This window comes from Pteropus vampyrus, unplaced genomic scaffold (assembly GCF_000151845.1).
Source record: "Pteropus vampyrus isolate Shadow unplaced genomic scaffold, Pvam_2.0 Scaffold213, whole genome shotgun sequence".
Lineage (NCBI taxonomy): Eukaryota > Metazoa > Chordata > Mammalia > Chiroptera > Pteropodidae > Pteropus > Pteropus vampyrus.
In genome coordinates, this window is record NW_011888994.1 from 3,128,456 (window position 1) to 3,148,602 (window position 20,147).

Here is a 20,147-nt window from a genome sequence, read left to right on the forward strand (position 1 = left end):
TGCCTCTCTGGTAGCTTGAAAATATGCCATTTTCATCCCACTGACAGTAGTTTTGCATAAGCTTGGACTCACCTACTAATACAATGTAAGCAAATAAAATGATTCTTTTGTTTAGTTCTTCATAAACTTCCTTTTTTTTCTCATTCTCTCATCTAAAATCCCTGTTCTGGAAAGTGTTGTATTGCCTTACGGGAGAAATCCATTTTTGATATTTGTTAAATTTTTTAAAGTGAGGCCTATACCCATGCCACCCTGAACACTCCCAATCTCATCTGATCTCAGAAGCTAAGCAGGATTGGGCCTGGTTAGTACTTGAATGGGAGACCACCTAGGAAGACTGGGTGCAGTAGGTGTAAAAAAAAAAAAAATTAAGTGAAATGTGATTAGAAAGTTATATAGCACTGCAGCTTTAGTCTAGACACCCAGGACTACAAGCCACCAAGATGGGAGAACAGCTGGGTCACACTGAGTTTGTACACAAGCTCCCCAGCCTCTGGTAACCGGCCCGTGCTAGCTTGCTGAGCCTCCTAAAGCATGGAACAGGTCTCTGTGACCTACCCAAGTATTTCCCAACCATCATAACAAAAGTGTTTTGAAGCACAAGATGAAAAGATGTGATCAAAGAGGTCAAAGGTGTACACTGCCAAGAGAAGAAAACATGAGATGGTTTCCATGTGATAGGGGGCAGGAAATGTGTGGGCAGGAGGTGCTCAGGGCTGGGCTTCCAGCCACTGCAAAGAATGGCAGGGAACAGACTATGTACAGTGGTTGTGGCAAATGGCTTCCGGCCCCACAAAAGTGCACAGAAAATAAAAATAAACCCACCCCTAAAGGTGGTGAGCTAGAGGCAGCAGCAAATACTAGGCTACATCTCACTCTGTATTGAATACTGTGGTACTCAAAAGCCACTTGTTCAACATGCTATATTGAGCACCCATGTGCCAGGCCCAGGGGAGGCATTATTACAACACAGCCGGTGGGTGTAGGAAAGGTCCGGAGACAGAAAGAGACATCTAATGAACAGAATATCTATCGTGGTGTAGTGCCTCTCATCTACCATGTCTTCAGCTACTTCAGCTAAAACAAACAGAAACACCATTGAATCAGAAACTCAAGAAAGTAGGGGGAGGTAGATTCAGAGTTGCAAGTAATGCATTTTTTTAAGCTTGAAGGAATAGTTCCACAGCTACTTCTTTTGCATAGAGTTGAGAACCACTAAGCCAGTCAATAGAAACCTAAAGACAAATGAGTCACCTTCAATGAGCTTTTAACTAAATTTAAACTAAAGACTCCAGAAACAGTTTGGAGGTTTTTGTCCTACTGCAAATGGTGAAAAGACATATGAAAGAAGGTTTCCTGTTGATTGATGGTAACTGGCTTGGATAAATCACCTCTGAGACAAGAGCTAATCCAATAAATGGGAATTTAGAATCTGTCCTACGTATCTCAATATCATTGGGAGATATTAAAGAAAATCTGTTTATTAAAGGCTCTGAAAATTGTCTTCCTTGATAAAATTACTATTACTTCCAGTTTTCAACCCATTTGTCTTAAGTTCAGAAGCTTTTCTTATTCAAAACATGTTTATCAGAGTAAAAGTAATCCAGAAGCCTCCTGACAAAGCTAGATGATATCTGTATATAAGTTTTAAAGCAAATTACATTGATCAATCATAATTTTAGTGAACGAGTATCCCTAGGAATGGCAAACTATGGCCCATGGACCAACAGCCTGTTTTTGTAGAGATCTGTTGGAACATAGCCATGCACATTCATTTAAGAAAAAATCCGCCAACTCCTGATCTAGAGCTCAAATTTAGCTGTATATCAGAGTTACATAAAGAGCTAATAATACATAGAAGCCCAAGCTTTTACCAAATTCCCAGGTAGTTGTGAAATATACCAAATTTGAGAACCATTGCTCTAGATCAGTGCTTCTCAAACTTTAACATATGCATGAATTACTTGGGACCATGTTAAAATAAAGATTATGCTTCAGTAAGGTCTGGGGTGGGGCTTGAGTCTCCTTTTCAAATAAGCTCCTAGAAGATGTCAATACTGCTAGTCAATGGGCTACATTTTGATATCAAGAATCCAGAGCAGTGCCTCTCCACCTTGGCTGCACATGAGAATCATCTGGATAGCTATGCAAAGTACCCCCAAAGATTCTTATTGGTCTGCAGTGTGACCTGGCATTGAGATTTTGTTTTTAAGCTCCCCAAGATATTCTAATGTGCAGCCAAGTTGGAGAACCTCTAGAACACAATTCATCATCTCAGCAGTCAGCTAAATTTAAATAGTGGAATTCTCAACATGGCTCATTTCCTATTTTTGCATCCAAGATGGAAATGGGGCTGCTGGCATGGTACATATAAACATGCCTGGGCTTCAGCCGGCATACCTATCATTCTATCCAAGCTGTGCCTTCAACTCTGGTCTTAAGCAAGTTACAAATATAAGCTTCAATTTCTTCAACTAATGAGGACTGGAACCCCTGAGATAACTGCAAGAATAACGAGAGAATATTTGTGAAATATTCGGAGAGTACTATATCCTATAAATAACCATATATACAAAACCCTCACTCTTTGCACTCTGCTTACATTGCCTAAGAGATGCTTATTTCACTTTCCGCCAGGAAAACATAATCGAAACAGCCATAAATGTGGAAGCACACAGTTCAATTTATAACAAAGTGCTTCATGACACCGTTCCAGGAATGCTTTGTGTCGTAAGAGCGGAATCACCTGTAACAACGAAGGATTAGTAAAGGATTACCAACTCCAGGGAAAAGACAAAGGACTGTCTTCTCCCAGGGTTGTCGGCACTGTCTTTTGTCATTAACTTCAAATTCACTTAATCAAAACATGAAAGTAGATTCAGAGTTGCAAGTTATCAACTCCTAAAGAGCTCTGCACAGAGGATAGAAGGAGAAAACGGATTCTGACACCAATAAAGAATAAAAACAAAAGACAGAGTCAGAGGCATTGAAAGGAGTGGCATGGAATTTAATGTGGAAGGCAAAAAAGATACACTTAATGGAGGGGAGAGGTCATGTTAATAAATGCTCATTATGAAGTCGTTCTGATAGAGAAGAGAGGGAACTTCTCTGGCTCCACCAGCGCACCAAATCAGAGCCGGCAGTAAGTATAAGTCTGAAGAAAATCCATGTGTCCAGCAAGCTGCCATCTTAAGAGCTCTTCTCCAAGGGAAATCAAAAAGTAAACCTAAAAGAAAGAAGTAGAAAAGTAAGAGGAAATATCCAAGGTTTTTTTTTTTTAAATGTCTTAGGATACTACAGACAGGGCCCCAAATCCTTCCATTTAAATTCTAAACCCACAAACACAAAGACTGCAGTGGAGTTCCCAAATGCTGGGCAGTATTTAAGCCAGGCTATAACCAGAAGAAAGCAAACATTTTTCACAGAACATTTTATAGAGGAATCCATAAAACTTCAAGTTCAAATCTGAACTCCAGTGCACCATGGCAAAGGTGACTAGGAACTGGTAGACCTGGGTTCTAACTCCAGCTCTACAATTAATTGGCTGCATGCCTTTACAGAATTCCCTCTGACCGCTAGCCCACAAACTCTTTGAAGTGAGGAGGTTGCAATTCAGCCTAAGGAGCTTCTCTGGATCTTATAAAAAGAAAGCTTATAAAGCATTAAATGCCCATTCTGGGGAGGATGGAGGAAGAAAGAATTCAAGAGAGAAAGTCTAGAAAAATTCCCAATCTCAGATTTAACAAAGGAAATACAGAAGAAATAATTTCGCTTTCATTTAAAGATAAGGTTCTTTTTGGCAAGAAAGTGGAGAATAACTCCAAGTGTCCACAATGCTGCTAGTCAGACGAGACTGGGAGCTGGAGCTGTGAAATGGCGCCCCGCCTCGCAAACACAGGCTTCCTTTCCTGTGCCTCCCGGAGAACTGTGCCACAACACGGGTGCAGTCAGAGAGTGACCCCTGGGCCCAGGGGCTCCAAAGACTCCAGCCATAAGCAGCCGATTTTCCTGCAGTGAGCCATAAGAATAATGTAATCTTCTATGTGTGTCATGACTTGAAAATAATGTAATCTTCTATGTGTGTCATGACTTGAAAAAGGTTGGGAAACACTACCTTTCAGAAGAGCTGGGTACTTTGTGTATTGGCTCTGACCTGGAGGTTCCAGCACCAGAGCTTAAAGGAAAGGTCTTAGACTTCTAGCCAGAGTGCTTTTATTTCACTAACAATGGTATTTAGAGAAATGCTACATAATTGCTGAACATTCTTACATCAGTGGAATTGTGAGAAATGTGTTAAGAGCGAGCAAAAATGGAATGAAAAGTGCCAAAGAAGAACAAACAGACCTATTAAACTCATCTTTTCACTCCGTCAAATTTCTTAAAGTAACGGAGTATGAATTAATATAACACATCGGTTCTAACGGTTGAGGTGAAAAAGGACTAGAACATAGGGCCATTTCAGTGAAGAGCCTTGAAACATTTAGAATTATAAAAGAAATACTAGTTTAGTACAAAAGTCAAGTTTTGACATTCTATGATATAAAAAAATTTAGATCTAAGACAGTGGGGCTGGTCCATCGAGAAGGCAAAACGACTCATAAGAGTCTTTGATAGTGGTTTTCAGAAAATTCTATTTACAAAGATCTGCTCCCTTCTTTGAAGGCAAAAATATATTCACCAGACAGTATTCTAAAAGCAAAGGTTCTAGGATTCTTTGAAATGTTAGTTCAATAAAATTGGACTGCTCAACAGCTCAGAAGAACGGTATCCCCTGCTAAACGAAAGATAAAGGTTTCAGGAAACTTACTAATAAATTTTCTTCCCATTATCGAGACATGCAAAATGGAAGACACTTAACTGAGATAAGTTAGCATGACTTCTTCAATCTATTTCACTCCTGCAGAAAAGACAGCACCACTTGACCAGTCTGTTCTAATCATCTTAAAAGAAAGCAAGGCACAATGCAAAGAACTGTTAAAAAATAATTACTCCCTGTATAGATATGAAAGATAAGGCCAGACAGGGTCATTTCTATTTGGAACCTGTATTTCTCTCCAGCACCATCTCTATTCAGACACTAGTACGGAGCAGATACGCTCGAATACTGATTTTCCTTCAAATCCATCTCATCCAGAATCTTGGTCACCCAATTAAAACTGAAATTAGAGAAAATGCAAATCAAAGACCATTCTGCAGAAATTCTAGGTTCATTGCTCAATTTCAATCACTATAATTTCAGAAGGCACAGATAGTATATTTCTAAAAACGAAAGGAACTTTAAAGATCAACTAATCTAATCCTCTCATTTTATAAATGAGGAAACTAACCTGAAAATTTGACAGATCTGTCCAGAGCAGTTCTGTCCAACACCATGGCCACTAGCCACAAATGACTATTTAAACTTAGTTAAAATTAAATGAAATTAAAACGTCAGCTCTTCAGTCACTTAGCCGCATTTCAAATGTTCGACCACATGTGGCTGGTAGCTACCATACCAGCTAGTGCAGACTTAGAAAATCCCCACACTGTAAAAAGTCCTAATGGACAACGCTGGGTCCAGGGTTACCCTCTCTGGATAAAGTCAGTTCTCCTGCATTTCTTCTGGATCGTATTAAAGATGACCAACTTTGCTGAAACATTTTAGACAGGCTAACTTCATCCTACCTTATCAACCTTTCCTGTCTTAAAAAAGAGAAATTTAATATTTTGAATGAAAACCTTCTAACAAGCTGTGTATATATATTCATCACCCAAAAGTCTTTAAGCAAAATAGAAAAGGAAAAAAAATTTTGGAGTTAAAATGTCTGTTATTAAGTTCCCCCTCAGTCACTTATTAGCTCCAGGGCCTAGACAAGTCAACTTAAATTTCACCACAGTTACTTCATGTGTAAAACAGAAAGACTATTTGGGTACTTCCACCATAGGATGGGCTGTGAGGATCGCATGGGTTAGTGTGTGTAAAAGTGTATGTGGAATGTATGTGAGTCCTGCAAGCCTGGTGATAACTCTAAGACATTTTACAAATGTCTAATTTTGTAAAAGGCCTTGTATAAACATTGTGTATTGTTATAGTCACACATTAACTTTCTACCTCCTGTGAGTGAATAATGAGAATCTGGTAATATGGATTTAAAAAATATATTTTTTTGAAGAAAAAAAAAAAACAGCAAAGCCCAACTGAGGATCTACACAAACAGCTCAATCCTCCTCAAATACAATGAGAACTATCATGAATTCTACAAATCAGAGACTTTAACAGCTACGAGAGACTGATGACAATCCCCTCACTATGCAGACAGGGAAACTAAGGCTGAGGGAAAGCTCGTCAGTCCATTCTACCCAGCACTCCACGACAGAACAAAGCCAACGATGCAGGCCTTTCAACTTCCAGGCTCCTGCTCGTGCCCCGCCTCACAGTCCCTCGTATGAATGAATTCTCTTGGCTTCTTCCTTCCACGGTATTTTCCACATGCCTTAGCATCCACTAAACTATTGATATAACTATTTTATATAGCATTTTCTTGCACTTGAAAATGATTTATTCATCATGCGCTCATTCGACAAACACACACTGTGACTGTTAGCCTGTGCTAAGCCCTGAGGTCCCTACCCTCAATGGGAGAGACAGGAAAGTAAATGAATAGTTTCATAATGATGTGGTAAGTGCAGCATTAGAGGCATGCACAGTGGACCCCTGAGAGCCCCTGAATAGGCTCCTATGCAACCTGGAGGCAGGGATGACTTAGAGGGGGAATCATCAAGCTGCACAGATGGAGAAAATAAGGCAGGAAGTGAGGGCAACAATGAAATTCATAAACACAAATCTACTTGATTTTCCTCTTTCTCTCCCACCATCTCTCTCTCTCCTACCCTTCCCTTCCTACACTCTCTCAGCTTTAAATGGACCAAATTCAATAGAGCTCAATCACCCATTAGAGTCATCAATTAGTGTTTTTTAGTAAACAAAATAAGCAGATTCAAGGTTTTAAGAATAACAGGTAAAGAATTAATCTCGCCCTCCGAGGAAAAAGGTTGTTAAGAAAAGATTATGCTATGCTTAATTCAAAATATGTGCTATAAATCTAGAATAGTTTCCTTTCTGAGAACTTATTTGGTGGCTGAATCTAATTCACTATAGGTGAAATCTCAGGGAAAATAAAATAAAAAATAAATGGCCACTCCCAACAAAAAATTAAAGATTATTGCCAGTGGAAGGTCATGTTGAGAGCAAAAACAGGTCTAGAACAAACCAAAAGGGAGCTCCTGAACTGACAATATACGAAAAGGAAATAAACCCTTGGTCTTCCCTGTGTAACAAAAGCCTTGGGCTACTTGAAGGCTCCATGCCCTTTGTGCCTAACTCGACACTGCCCACTTCTGGCCAGAATGTAAAGCAACCCCCACGCAGCATCTGAGCCCACCTGGACCTCTGCTGCCCTCCTGTGACTGGGAAAAAAACTAGGTTTTACCACAAAGATATCGGGGCTTCTTCCCAGAGACTCACCTCTTCTTATGCTTTGTAGTACATTCTCTCATCACACGAAATGTATGATCCACTAGGTGGCAGTAGAGCCTAAAGAATAATATTATTCCTTTCTGAGATAATTCTCTAGATTACTATACTTCACTGATGAATCTGAAAAGCCAACAGTAATTGCGTATTTGTAAATAGTACTACTTGTCAGTTATGTTCTCCCCAGCCTTGTAGCCCCCTTGCTCCAGCAAGGATTAAACACTATGAAGTTTTAAAGACATCCGGGAGAATAATCTCCATTATAAAAACAAAGCAACGCTAACAAGGTTTTAACACGAGCATTAGCCAAACCATCTCCACCAGGCTAAGCAAACTTCCAAGTTCAAGTCTGTCCCTTTGCACCCATTTCACTTTACCCTCTGATCCAAGGCCCAAGTCCAGGAACTTTCCTCCCTAAACCGTGATCCAATGTAGCTATGTCCCTCTTTTTCATTTCTCTTGAGAACACTTGAGATAGGCTGACATATTTTGTTTTTAAAGAACTGCACCGAAACATAGAAAAACAAAACAGGATATAATTACAGAAAGTATGTGAATTTTTAAATATTCAAATCTACTGAGCTTCTGTGTCATGCATTCATTCAAAAGATTCACTGTCACCTAAGCACCAAGCATTGATCATCATTTTAGGTGCGCATGAATTCTACCAGCTCAGAAGCTTACTAGAAGCATTTTTCACTTTTGCATTTTCATTTTCTTGATAATCTAAAAAATACTGAGTCTGCTCTTGCCCGCCGGGACAGCCATCTTTAACCAGTGCTGCCAACTAACTGAGCAGCTTTTACCACAGGGCTTCTCAAGCTGCCACCTTTGGACATGTTTTCAGGAGACCACAAAGTCTAAAGTTTGGAAAAGGTTGTGTTTATCAGATCTAGGTTTTATATTAGTCCTGACTGAACAAAACTGCCATGAAGAAGTTCAAGTCTTATAGCAGAGGGACGGAACTGAGACTGGAGAGGAATTCGAAGGGATTCAACTAAATCTACAATGTTTAATCTGTTCAAAATCCATTCATTCTAGGTGGTGGAAATATGGATGTCTGTTATATTATTCTCTGTACTTTTCTGTATTTTTTAAATTGTCTTAATAAAAGCAAAGAAAGGGAAGTAATAAGGGGGAGGATGGTGATGCAAAAATGAGAAATAAAAATTTTAAGTCAGACTGTATTATCAGACTAGTTACAAGACTTCCAGCAAGTCTCTCTAAACCTGTTTCGCATCTCTAAATAGAATTAGCAAGCCTATCTTCATGAGATAATTTTGAAAATAAGACACAGAACGAGAAGCACTTAAAGCCTGGCCTACAGCGAGCTCCCACTATGTTAACTTTCTTACTTCTCCTGGAATAAACTTTTTTTAACTCAATGCCATTTTCTTTTGATCTTCCTTTTTCAGAGTAGCTACTGTTTTAAATGTCACTCCCAAATTCATCCAAGAGTGGTACACTAGATTTTTTTTTTTTATACCCAACTTTCAATGTACTTGGCAAGTATGAAGAATATTCAATCTGTTTTGTTCTACCTTCTGAGTTGGTATAAACATTGAGAACTTACTTGGAAACTATTTTAAAAGTGTTGTGGCACACTGCACATAGAACTGAGTTAAAAGCACATAAAAAGGGCAAATACATACTAGGTTAAAAACTGAGAGCAGGACGGTAAAGTATATGTCAAATGAAGGATCTCTATGAAAAACCCCTGAGCAATCTCCCAGAGAACATACTCTCTATAAAATGATTTCACACTGCCATATGAGATAAGAAGATTTTGCTGTACCTTGGGCCCATAATTCCCAGCTGAACAGGTGGCCCTAAGTTGTTATAATAATCTGCAGTACACAGTTTCTGCTGAGCCTGCTTTTTTCTGTCTATTTTTGTCATAATTTTGAAATACTAAGCTCTCCGCAGCAGAGTCCTCCTCCAAACGTGACATCCCTAGGAAATAATTCTCCATGATTTGGTAGCTCCCTGAGCCCAAATGTTTGGGCTTTTTCTTAAGCATACACGTGACTCATCTAGAAAAACTTGAGAAATCTAGAATAAGATAATCAGAAGACTTATGACCTTTCCAGCAAAGTTACTACCAGACAGCCCAAGTTATCCATGATGTTTGCAGGTTTAAGGTCAATGTCGGTGAGTCAGCTTCCTAGCTGTACTAAGGAGTTACTGGTCAGACACTTCATCTGCTGTCTCTGCTCCAGATGGTACAGTGGCTACCTTCTCTGGACTTCCATGGTACTTTGTCCACATCTTTAGTGTGGCTCAAACTACGCTTTCTTTAACTGCTGTGTTTACATGCCTTCTCCCCTACAAGAAGGTAGAAGCTATAGTTTACTTTTCTTTGTATTTCCAGTAACAAGGCATTGAGTGACACATAGAAAGGGAAGAAGAGGAAGGACAACTCGAAGTCCTCATCAGTTCTCCAAAGAGTTAAACTGTATTAGAATAGCAGAAAGAGATGGTTCCCAAACTTTTTCACTGAAATAAACAATCTGTCAACTTACCACCACCAAAAATGAAACCTTATCTGAACTAACAGAACAGTTTTTGAGGGACTATTAACTAATATAGAAAAGGATCTATATTAATATTATAAGTAACTAATTAATTCATGCCAGAAACTGAAGTATAGTCATTGTCACATTATGGCATTCACTTTGTATGGTTGTTCTAACTCTTGTGTTGGATTTCTGATCAGTACAAAAATGCTAGTGATAGAAAAAAGTTAGTCCTGGGATCTTCTTCCCCAAATAGGATAACATTACCTAAGCTTCTCTTTTCTCTACCACCTACTAAGAGCAACACTAAATTTTGTAATGAAAAGGCAAAGAAAACAGTGCATTCATTCATCAGTAAGCTACATGGGTACTGGAAGAACACTGAACCAAGAGTACCACTGCACTATTCTGTAAACACTTAGCTATGTAGTCAGGAAAGGCCACTAGACCTGTGTTCTGAACCTCTGCTTTCTTAATTATAAAATGAGTGTTGAGACATAGTTTGGAAAGCACCATGTACTTCTTAGAGCTTTCAGAAAATCCTTGAGAGGGAGGCATACCACATAAGAAGGAGAGTCTAAAAACAGAGGGCTTTTCAACTTCTGTCGATGAAAATGATTCCAGTTTCACTGCTACTTTATATACTGAGATTCTATATAAGAGTTTGTTTAGAAAAAGAGCTCTACTGTTAATGAACAAATGAACAAACGAACAAAAGAAAGAAGAGAAAAAAGAAAAAACAAAGCAGGCAGGCAAATAAATGGCCACAGTCAATCATTCAGCATATATTATACTAGATGTCTATCCAGTGTAAGCACTATACTAGGCACTACAGAGACAGTGGCCCAGCATTTAAAGTCATCTGAGAACAAAACCAGAAAAAATTACAGAGCAAATCTAAAAGCAAAACCTACAACTTTGTCTCTTCCAAGATCTCAGAGTTATTTTCATGGAGTTACTGGTGCAGAAATTAATGTGTTAGCTACAGGCAAACTCTCATTTTCTGTTATCTTAATGATTTGCAGAACAGTAAGAAGGCAATGACCGAGAGTGACAGCACTGATGAAGCATGATGATATTAATGCATACTTTGAAGACAGAAAATTCTGCAAACTCTTATGAGCAATATGGGAACACTGCCAACCATGATCAAAACCAGCCCCACCAATTTCTATTTCTAAAATCAACATGATGGGACAAAGGCTACGATCATCACTTACATTCTTCTCTTCTCCCACTCCTCAATTAAGCAAATGGGACTGATTCAGCCAACGAAGTTCATGACAACGAGGTGCAAGATGGTGCTGGCAAAGAGAAAATCAGCAAAGGCTCGTTCCGGGGAGATGCCTTGGAAATCTGCTTTGTTCTGTGGGTTGATCTGTATTCTCAGACAAACTGTACAAGAAACAAAACACAAAAATAATTATCTAGAAGTATGAAACAAATATGAATGCTAATCAACACACACATACCCTGCGACCCAAAAGTTCCATTCTAACAGAAATGATGCATAAATGAATCAAAAGGCATGTACAGGAATAATACCCATGGCAGCCCCAAACTGGAAACAATCTAAATGTCTATCAACAGTAAAATGGATAAATTATGGCCTATGCATACAATAGGACACTAAACAGCAATAAAGAGGGGTGAAGGGGGGGGTAAGGGGAATTGGAGGAAGGTGGTAAAAAGGTACAAAATTCTAGTTACAAAATAAATAAATGCTAGGGACGTAAGGCACAGCACAATGACTACAGCTAACACTTCTACAATGACATGTAGAAAAGTTGTTAAGCGAATAATTCCTATGAGTTCTAATCAAAAGGAGAAAAAAATGTTTTTCTTTTATTGTATCTATATGAGAAGATAGATGTTACCTGAACCTATTGTGCTAACCTTTTCACAATATGTGTAAATCAAACCATCATGATGTATGCCTTAAACTTATACAGTGATATATATCAATTATTAATAAAACCGGGGAGGAGGGCGAGGAATCAGCCAAAAACAACAACAAAAATTAAAAAAGGAACTTCATAACATGGATGAATTCTACAAATACAAGCCAGGCACAAAAAAAATAAATGCTGTATGATTCAATGTATATAAAGCTTAAAATAAGGCAAAACCAATCTACGGTAATACAAGTCAGGATAGCGCTTTTTATCTTTCACAGGAGAAGAGGTAACTGGTAAGGTACAAAGTAGAGGCCTCTAGGATGCTGGTAATGTTCTATATATTAATCTAGGTGATGGCTAGATGGGTGAATTTAAAAACTCATCAAGTTGTACACTTAAGTTTTATGCTCTTAATTGTTAAAGGAAAAAATATAACCTCTCAGAATTGGGCTAAAAACCAAAGGCTCGCTCAAGGAAAAAAAATACATATATATATATACACATCTTCAGAACTCTCCAAAATATATCTTCAGAACTCCCTTACCTCCTGATTTAAGTTTATAATTATATCTAGATTGGAATGTAGTTGAGGCATAACAAAGGGACTAGGCTAAATGACAAAAAGTTATAAAATGATAAATAACTTTCAAGAGAATGTGATAATATTGTATAGCAGAGATTATAAATATCCATGAGGACCTCACAATTGCAGAAAATCTTTGATCTCAAAGTTCCAGCAGTTGCTCATGTCAAAAAAGGCAGGAGACCTAAGTTATATTATTAACTTTGACAGAGAACTCTCCACTGCCACATTCTATACCCTTGAAGATTCCACCCCGATGCCTTAGCTGCAGTCACCATCTGACATGAAAAGGGAGCTCCAGGAACATACTTCCAAAATATCTGTATGCCTGTGATAAATGATTATACTACTTAAGAAAACTCAAATTTGCTTCAGGCTAGAATCCATCCCCTCACTAACCAAGAAAAGGAAACAACTGAGATCTAACCCAAAGATCAGAAAACTACGAAGACTATGTCTCCAGGGTCCATTACCATGGCAACGGAGTTTTCATTATACTTAAACATGTAAACATTGTGGAAGCACAACTGATCTTTCCAAGCACCTAGACCCTTCAAAATATAAAGAACACTGACTGAAGCGAGAGCAACCAATTAAAATCCTACTGTGAATGGAGTACAGATTGGTTCACACATTTGGGAGAGCAACTGGCAATGTTGATTAATATTTAAAATGTTTTTACTTTTTGACTAAAGACTTTATCTTACATTTTAAGAGTATGTTTGTAAAGTATGTTTGTAAAGAATTTATCTTACATTCTAAGAGTATGTTTGTAAAGTTGGAGAAAAAAATGAAAACGGTCCAAATGTCATCACGGGGATTAAATATATTATACTGAAATCCCATGCAATTATTCAAGAAAATGAGATAAACTATAAGTAGACAGTAAAGATGGCCAAGATACATTAAATGAAAAAAAGCCAAAAAACTTTTCCATTCTTAATTTCTCTTTACACACACACACACACACACACACACACACACACACACACACACACACAGAAAAATAGATACCAAGCTATTAACAGTGGCTATTAGGGTGGAGGACAGGGGTAGAGTAGTGTTTGGGGAAATACGGGGGGACAAAAGAAAAGGGAAGCTTTCCATGAATTCCATGAAGGTGGATAATGGACTGATGTGTTACCATTATCATGATCATAGAAACCCAAGTTATTCCAATGACAACATAAGAATCACCATCCCCCAGAGGTGCAAAGGACCCTGGAAGTCATAAAGACCAGCACTCCATTTGATGCATAAAATGCCCAGCAGGTGGTAGGGGTGGGCATGCTGGGGGAGGCTGCATGAATCACCCAGGAATCTTTCCAAAGTATATTCACCATTCCAGAACCTGATAAGTCATCCCCAGGTAAAAAATCACAAACTTTCCCAAATCTGATAGGGATGTCATATCCCTCTGATGCATTGGAGTAAATAAAAGGCAAAAGACGCCTGTTCAAAAGCTCCTCCACAAATGATCCTTTAGTCTCTCCCTGAGTACTTCCAAAGTTGGAAATTTAATATCTCCTGAGGCAGCCTGCTCCATTTAAGTAGTTCTAATTTAATCTATCTCCTTAAATGTTCATTCATTCAGCCAAATATTTACTAAGCATCTACTATGTGCCATGCATTGTCCCAGATGCTAGGAATATGGCACAGAATAAGACAGACAAGAGTCTGGATCCTAAGAAATTTATATTCCAATGGAGAGAAATATATAAGTAAGCAAATAAAGAAATATGAGGTAGTGGTATGTGCTATGAAAAAAATAAAACAAGGTAATAAGAGAGTGGCTGGGAAGATACTTTTCATTTAGTAGTCACAGGTGTCTCTAAGGAGGTGCTATTTAAGATCAAAATTTGAAAGAGTGGAGTCAACCATGCAAAGATCCAGGGGCAGAGCATTCCAGGTAGCGAGAACAATCTTGACATGTTCTTGGGATAGCGGCCAGACTGACCAGACTGATGTGATCAAGGGCAAGAGGGAGACAAAGGCCAAATCCTGTGGGCTTTGTAAGCTTCAGTAAAGAGCCTGGATATACTTCTAAGTGCAATGGAACAACATTTAAGAGTTTTGAGCAGATGAATAAAATTATCTGATTTACACTGTTTAAGGTTGCTAGAACTACAATGTGGAGAATAGTCTGCAGAGTTAAAAAAGCAGAGAAATCACATAGGAGCAGAAGAGTTCAGGTTATGGTGGTAAAAATGGACAGAAGTGAAGAGATATAGGCTATATTTTGGAAAAGACAGGGCTTGCTGATGAAATGGATGTAGGAGATAAAAGAAATCAAGGGATCAAGGAAATCTAAATTTTTGGCTTCAACCACTCAACCAATGTTGACCATGTACTCACAGATGAAGAGGCAGATGGCTAAGCAGGAAGGTTCAATCTGGAGTTGATATCAGACATCAAGTAAAGATGTCAAATGGCTAGGTGAATTTAGTAATCTGGAATTCGGGGAACAGATCAAAACTAAAAATATAAGTGTGGTAGTTATAGCTATACAGACATTACTTAAAATCACCTATGGAAAGAAATACAAAGAGAAGGGGTTAAGAACCATGCCCTCAGACAGAGAATCACCTAGCATAAACAGCAGGAAGGAAAAACTAATCAGGTGAGAAGAAACAACCAGGAAAGTGTAGTGTTGTAAAAGCTTCAAGAAAAGTATTTCACACAGAAGGAAGGAGCCAACTACGTTTAACGTTTTATGTTAAACACTCAGGTAAGGTGAGGTAGATGGCCACTAAATCTGGCAAGATGACAAGAGTAGTTTCACTTAGCGGTGGGGAAAGACCGCCACCAAGAGCAAGTTAAAGAATGAATGGCAAAAAAAAAAAAAAAAAAGAACGGAAAGTTCTTTCGAGGAATTCTGTGATAAGGGAGAAGAAATGGAATGGTAGTTGGAGGGGTCTATGGCGTCAAATGAATTTTTTTAATTGGACAATATTAGAGCACATCTGTATGATGAAAGTATGATGAAAAGAGACAGAGAGAAATTACTGATGCAGAATGGAAAGATGACTGCAGAAGCTGAGTCCTGAGTAAGCAAGAGAAGACTGGATCCTCTGCACAAGTGAAGGAGTTGGCCTTTGATAGGTAAGGGACACATCATCCACCATCATGGGAAGTAAGTCAAACAGCAGGGTTTCAAGTGCAGGTGGGCTGCTATGATTCCTTGGTGAGAAGATGGAAGAATTCCTGTCACCTCTTTCAATAAAAAAATAAAGCAAGATCAACAGAATAAAGGAAAAGAGGAAATATAAAGAGAGTCAAGAAAGAAGTTCTGAAGCATTATTTTATAAAAGCAAACATATTGGGGAAGTATTATATGACCACTGGGCAGGGTTGAGTGCCCATTTGTGGTTCCTATTCTCACCAAAACTTCTCCATCATAGCACTATATCCATATTTACTTGTCTGTATCTCCCACTAGACTATAAACTGTGAGAAAAGAGGCCAGTTATGCTTCACAGCTGAATGCTTGGCAGAGAACCTGGCACATTATTGCTCAATATTCCTTAAATTTTTATAAGCATGCTCGCAATTTAACATATACAGTATTAAAGCACTGAGGATGCAGAGCAGAAAAGACAGCCCCTACCTTCAAGAGACTCACCTTCCAAAGGGAAGACAGACATGCAAACAGATACAGCACAATATCAAAGTGCCATCTCTCTCACACACACACACAACACACATACACACACACACACAAAGTGAAACAGGAATATATAGGACAGTCAGGGAAAGGTTCCAATGGAAAACAGCGCTAGAGCTGAGATGTCTAAGAAGTAAAGGAATTTCCCAGGCAGCCAAGCAAAGGTAAAATAGCTTGCGATATCGGAGCATATTCCGGGAATAACAAGTAAATAATGCTGGAGGATAAAGTACAGGGGGCAAAGGCCAGAGATAAAGCTGGAGATATGGACGGGACCACATCATGAAAGAGCCTGTATACCCTGAAAAAAATTATTAATTTTTCTTTGGGAACCACAGACGAATTTTAAGTGAGGAGTGGCACAATCATATTGGCAAGTTAAATCAAGCCTGCAAACACAGTGGAAGATGGACTGTGAGAGAGGGACCAGAGGATGGGAGATCAGTAAGGAGGCTTACAGCGGTCAAAGAGCCTAAGTCACTGAGGATGAAGAGGTAGCAATAGATATGAAAGAGACTTACGGTACTCTCTGGCACAAAGTTGGCAAACTTCCAATCTAATCTCTTAGACAGCAGTTATGGGAGATAATATAAGGGCCCATAAATCTGATGGATAATTCCCAAAGAAATGCTGGACCCCAGTCCACATAGCCCAACAGCTCTCAGAAAACATTCTGGATTAGGCCTCCTTGCCTTTCAATCAAACTGCTTCTGTGTTTATAAACTAGGGGATACAAACTATTTTTTTTAATCCAAAATTGCTTCATCTAGATTAGAGAACAGAACAAATCAAAGCTGTGAAATGACTTAAAAAACGATTTCAAGATCAAAGACTTATTCTAAGGACAGTCTTAATGTTTTCCGCTTATCCCTCCTACATAGCACTTTAAATGAGCAGAAAGAGGGATTTTAGTTAGGTAAAAAAGGAAACTAGAAGGGCTGCCAGTACTCAAACATTACTCTGAAAAAGGGACAGATGTCCTTCTCTAGAGATATCTAACCGCAAAATAAACAGTCAGCTGCTGAGGATATTCGAAATCTAGCTGGAAGAAAAAAGTATTCTACCTCTGAGGTCCTTTCAAAGCCTACTATATTGAACAAAAAATAAAAATGTTTCTCAATCGCAATTTTCTTGAAAATTTCTGGCTCCTTCTTAAACCATGGGTTAGTCTCCCAAGCATAATGGAACAGAAGAAAATGGACTATTTTCATCGGGCCCAAATAGCATCAGCCTCTTTAAAAGTGTGGTAGCATTCCATATTGGTTTAAAATGTACTGATTAATTTCCAAAGAGCATATGCTAAACAAACACACGCAGAAGAAATGGAAGAAAAGAGACTGCCATAAAGAATTAAGGAACCAGGCTTAAGAATTTTCTCTCCAATCCATCCTACATACTAACACCAATTTTAAGTCTCTCCCTTACTCAGATTTTTTTAAATCATGAGATGCTTTATTACCTACAGGATAAAATTCAAAATTCCTTGGCCCTAGCACTCAAAGCTCTAGCATACAGTACTACCAGTCAACATAATCTCTTACAATTCCCTCTCAGCCAAACTGGCCTCCTCCCTTCTCTTCCAACAGGAAACACATCACAGAGAAGTTAGAAACTGCCAGCATCATAAATAGGTACAAGGCTTTCCCTTCCCAACAATCAGAACAAAGGGTAAACTTCGAATACAAATTATCTATTAACATTAGTCTTCAGTTGAGGATCTGTGCTAACAAATGCCAGAGCAGACAGGATTCAGTAATGTTGATGCTGTCGAAAGAAATGCAAATAAAACTAAGAACTGTCACAAATCTTTTTCTTTTCCTGAAGGGACTTTCATTTCTCTGACCCAATTACCTGTTATCTAACAGCTCTGGAAATCTAGATTCCCCAAATTGACTCCACTATTAAAGTGCCCTTTCCCTAGGCATTCTCTTCAATGACAAGCCATCAACTTCTCACTGGGAAGGAGGGAAGGGAATTCACCAATTTTCCTTTGGCCACAATAGCCTCAAAAACAGGACTTGGCATATGGAAAAATTATCTGCTCAAAAAATCTTCTGGTTTTATCTAAAACTCTAGTATACATCCACTCTTCAGCAAACCATGTATTTCCATATAGCCCTGAAGAGTCATTTTAATCCTAGAATTTTATGAAGCTAGGATGATTTTAGCATGGAGAAGTCTTCTTTTATTAAATCAGCTTTCAGGTTCTGCCCTATTCCTACTCTTTTCAGACCCAGAAGACAAAATCATCAAAATTTACCAGAGGTTCTCAAGATTCCTTTTCCTATCTAGCTAATAAAAATTCTTAGTCATGAACAGTATTTGAGAGAAAGGGAGGGGAAATCTAGAGCAAAAGGTAGTGTATCTGGGTCATCTGATGATGGTACCATATCAACTCCTGAAGGTCATAATGCTGCCACAAAGAACTGGGTCTTGGTCATCTAAGGCAAAATTCAAAGATAATGAAATATTCAATCGACAGGCTAACTCTGCAACTCCTGATCAGGCTACTGCAAAAGTCATTAAGTGCTTAGGCTTACTTGAAGTTCTGTGAAAGAGAGAACGTACAGTATCTCTGTAGTGAGTCTGAACTAGCAATTTGAATGTGTAGAAAAAGTATTCTACACATCTACAACTTTAAGCTGTAATGAAGTTGCCACTGTAAATGAAGTCCATAGACCATTTTAATGCTGTATTTTATCTGTGACCCAACTAGACTGTAAACTCGTTGAAGACAGGGAACATATACTTAATGTATCCCCAGACCTTTTACCATAATACCTTGTTATTAGATTCAAAAAACTATTGATGGCCTGACTGCTGATGATCACGCTGGGGAAAAAAATTTAAAAAACATGAATCTGGCATGTTTTCAAAGTCATGGAGCAGGCAATACCAGTGACTGACAAGGTCCACATGGTGGCCACCAATAAACTGGACTGGCTAACATTCCCTGAGCCAAGTCTGGACTCAGTCATTGAATTCCTGTTGAGCAAGAAAGGTCAGATTTGGAGCAAAAATTTATGGTGACAGTTAGCTCTCATTAAACATGTCAGTCTACAAAGTAACAAATGCTGAGAATCAAGAAAGAATAATAAAACTAAAATAGAACTAAGTGAACAAATACTTAGTTCAGGATAGTGAAATAACAGCTTCAGCTAAATGCCAAAGCCAACTAAAGGATGGTTCAACAAGCAAAGCTCCTATATTTATATTTCTTACACTATTCATTGAAACATTTCAAGGGAAGTTAGTAATGATTAGGCCAATGATCAGTGAGATGTTTCAGAGTTGGGTTTTCCATTTTAAAAGCCTACCAACTTGAAAAGGGTGTTAAAGCTAAGTAAAAGTCGGAATGGAGTTTTCTCTGGACCAATATGATGTGAAATGGATCACCAGGTTGAGAGGTAGCATGAAGGTAGTTTCTTTATAGATTTAATTCCAGCTCCTAGAGAGCTGTTTGGTGTCTGAAACATGATAATCTTTGAGCTTCAATTTCCCCACTCACAAAAAGAGGCAATGCAAGCTCCTCTCACAACTTCGCGAGGAAGTGATCTGATATTTTAAAAAAAAAAAAAAAAAGTACTGTGGGAATAAAATCAGCGCACCAAAGTAACACATTATTGCGATTACTTATAGAATCATTACCCGCTAGGATGAAGCTCCCCACACAAGAGATGAAGCCCGAGAGGAAAGAGTTGAAGGGGAAGGTCCCCACGAGGAGACAATAACCGAACTGCAGCGCCCCGGTCAGCAGTATATACAGGAGGTACGCATCCAGCAACTTCAGACGCTGAGGAGTGGTGCTCAAGTACTCTTCTAAGAACCGCGAGATGACCGACACTACTGAAGCCGACATGACTATAAACTGGGTGCTCCGGCCTGCACTCCCCCAACTCCTAATCTACCCGACGACACGCCGAATGTGGCGTTTGCGCATGCGCACCGCTGTAACCCAGCTACGCCCTCCCCC

At 38.8% G+C, this 20,147-nt stretch overlaps 1 protein-coding gene and 1 pseudogene across 2 annotated transcripts in view; one reads left to right on the forward strand and one right to left on the reverse strand.

Annotated features, from left to right (window-relative positions):
• Nucleotides 1-234: 234 nt before the first annotated feature.
• Nucleotides 235-353, forward strand: LOC111747188 (annotated as a pseudogene).
• Nucleotides 354-2,986: 2,633 nt separating this feature from the next.
• The window catches only part of DAD1 (defender against cell death 1), a 17,999-nt gene continuing 838 nt past the window's right edge, over nt 2,987-20,147 (reverse strand). Inside the window, exons 1-3 of one of the 2 annotated variants that reach the window (XM_011372755.2) lie at nt 19,823-20,122; nt 11,250-11,424; nt 2,987-3,226 (exon numbers count right to left, since the gene is read on the reverse strand). In XM_011372755.2, coding sequence (XP_011371057.1) covers nt 11,294-11,424; nt 19,823-20,033 — 342 coding nt within the window. In that variant the 5' untranslated portion in view covers nt 20,034-20,122 and the 3' untranslated portion in view covers nt 2,987-3,226; nt 11,250-11,293. Of the gene's footprint in view, nt 3,227-11,249; nt 11,425-19,822; nt 20,123-20,147 lie in introns of those variants that run through there. The other variant, XM_011372756.2, reaches the window with a different exon arrangement.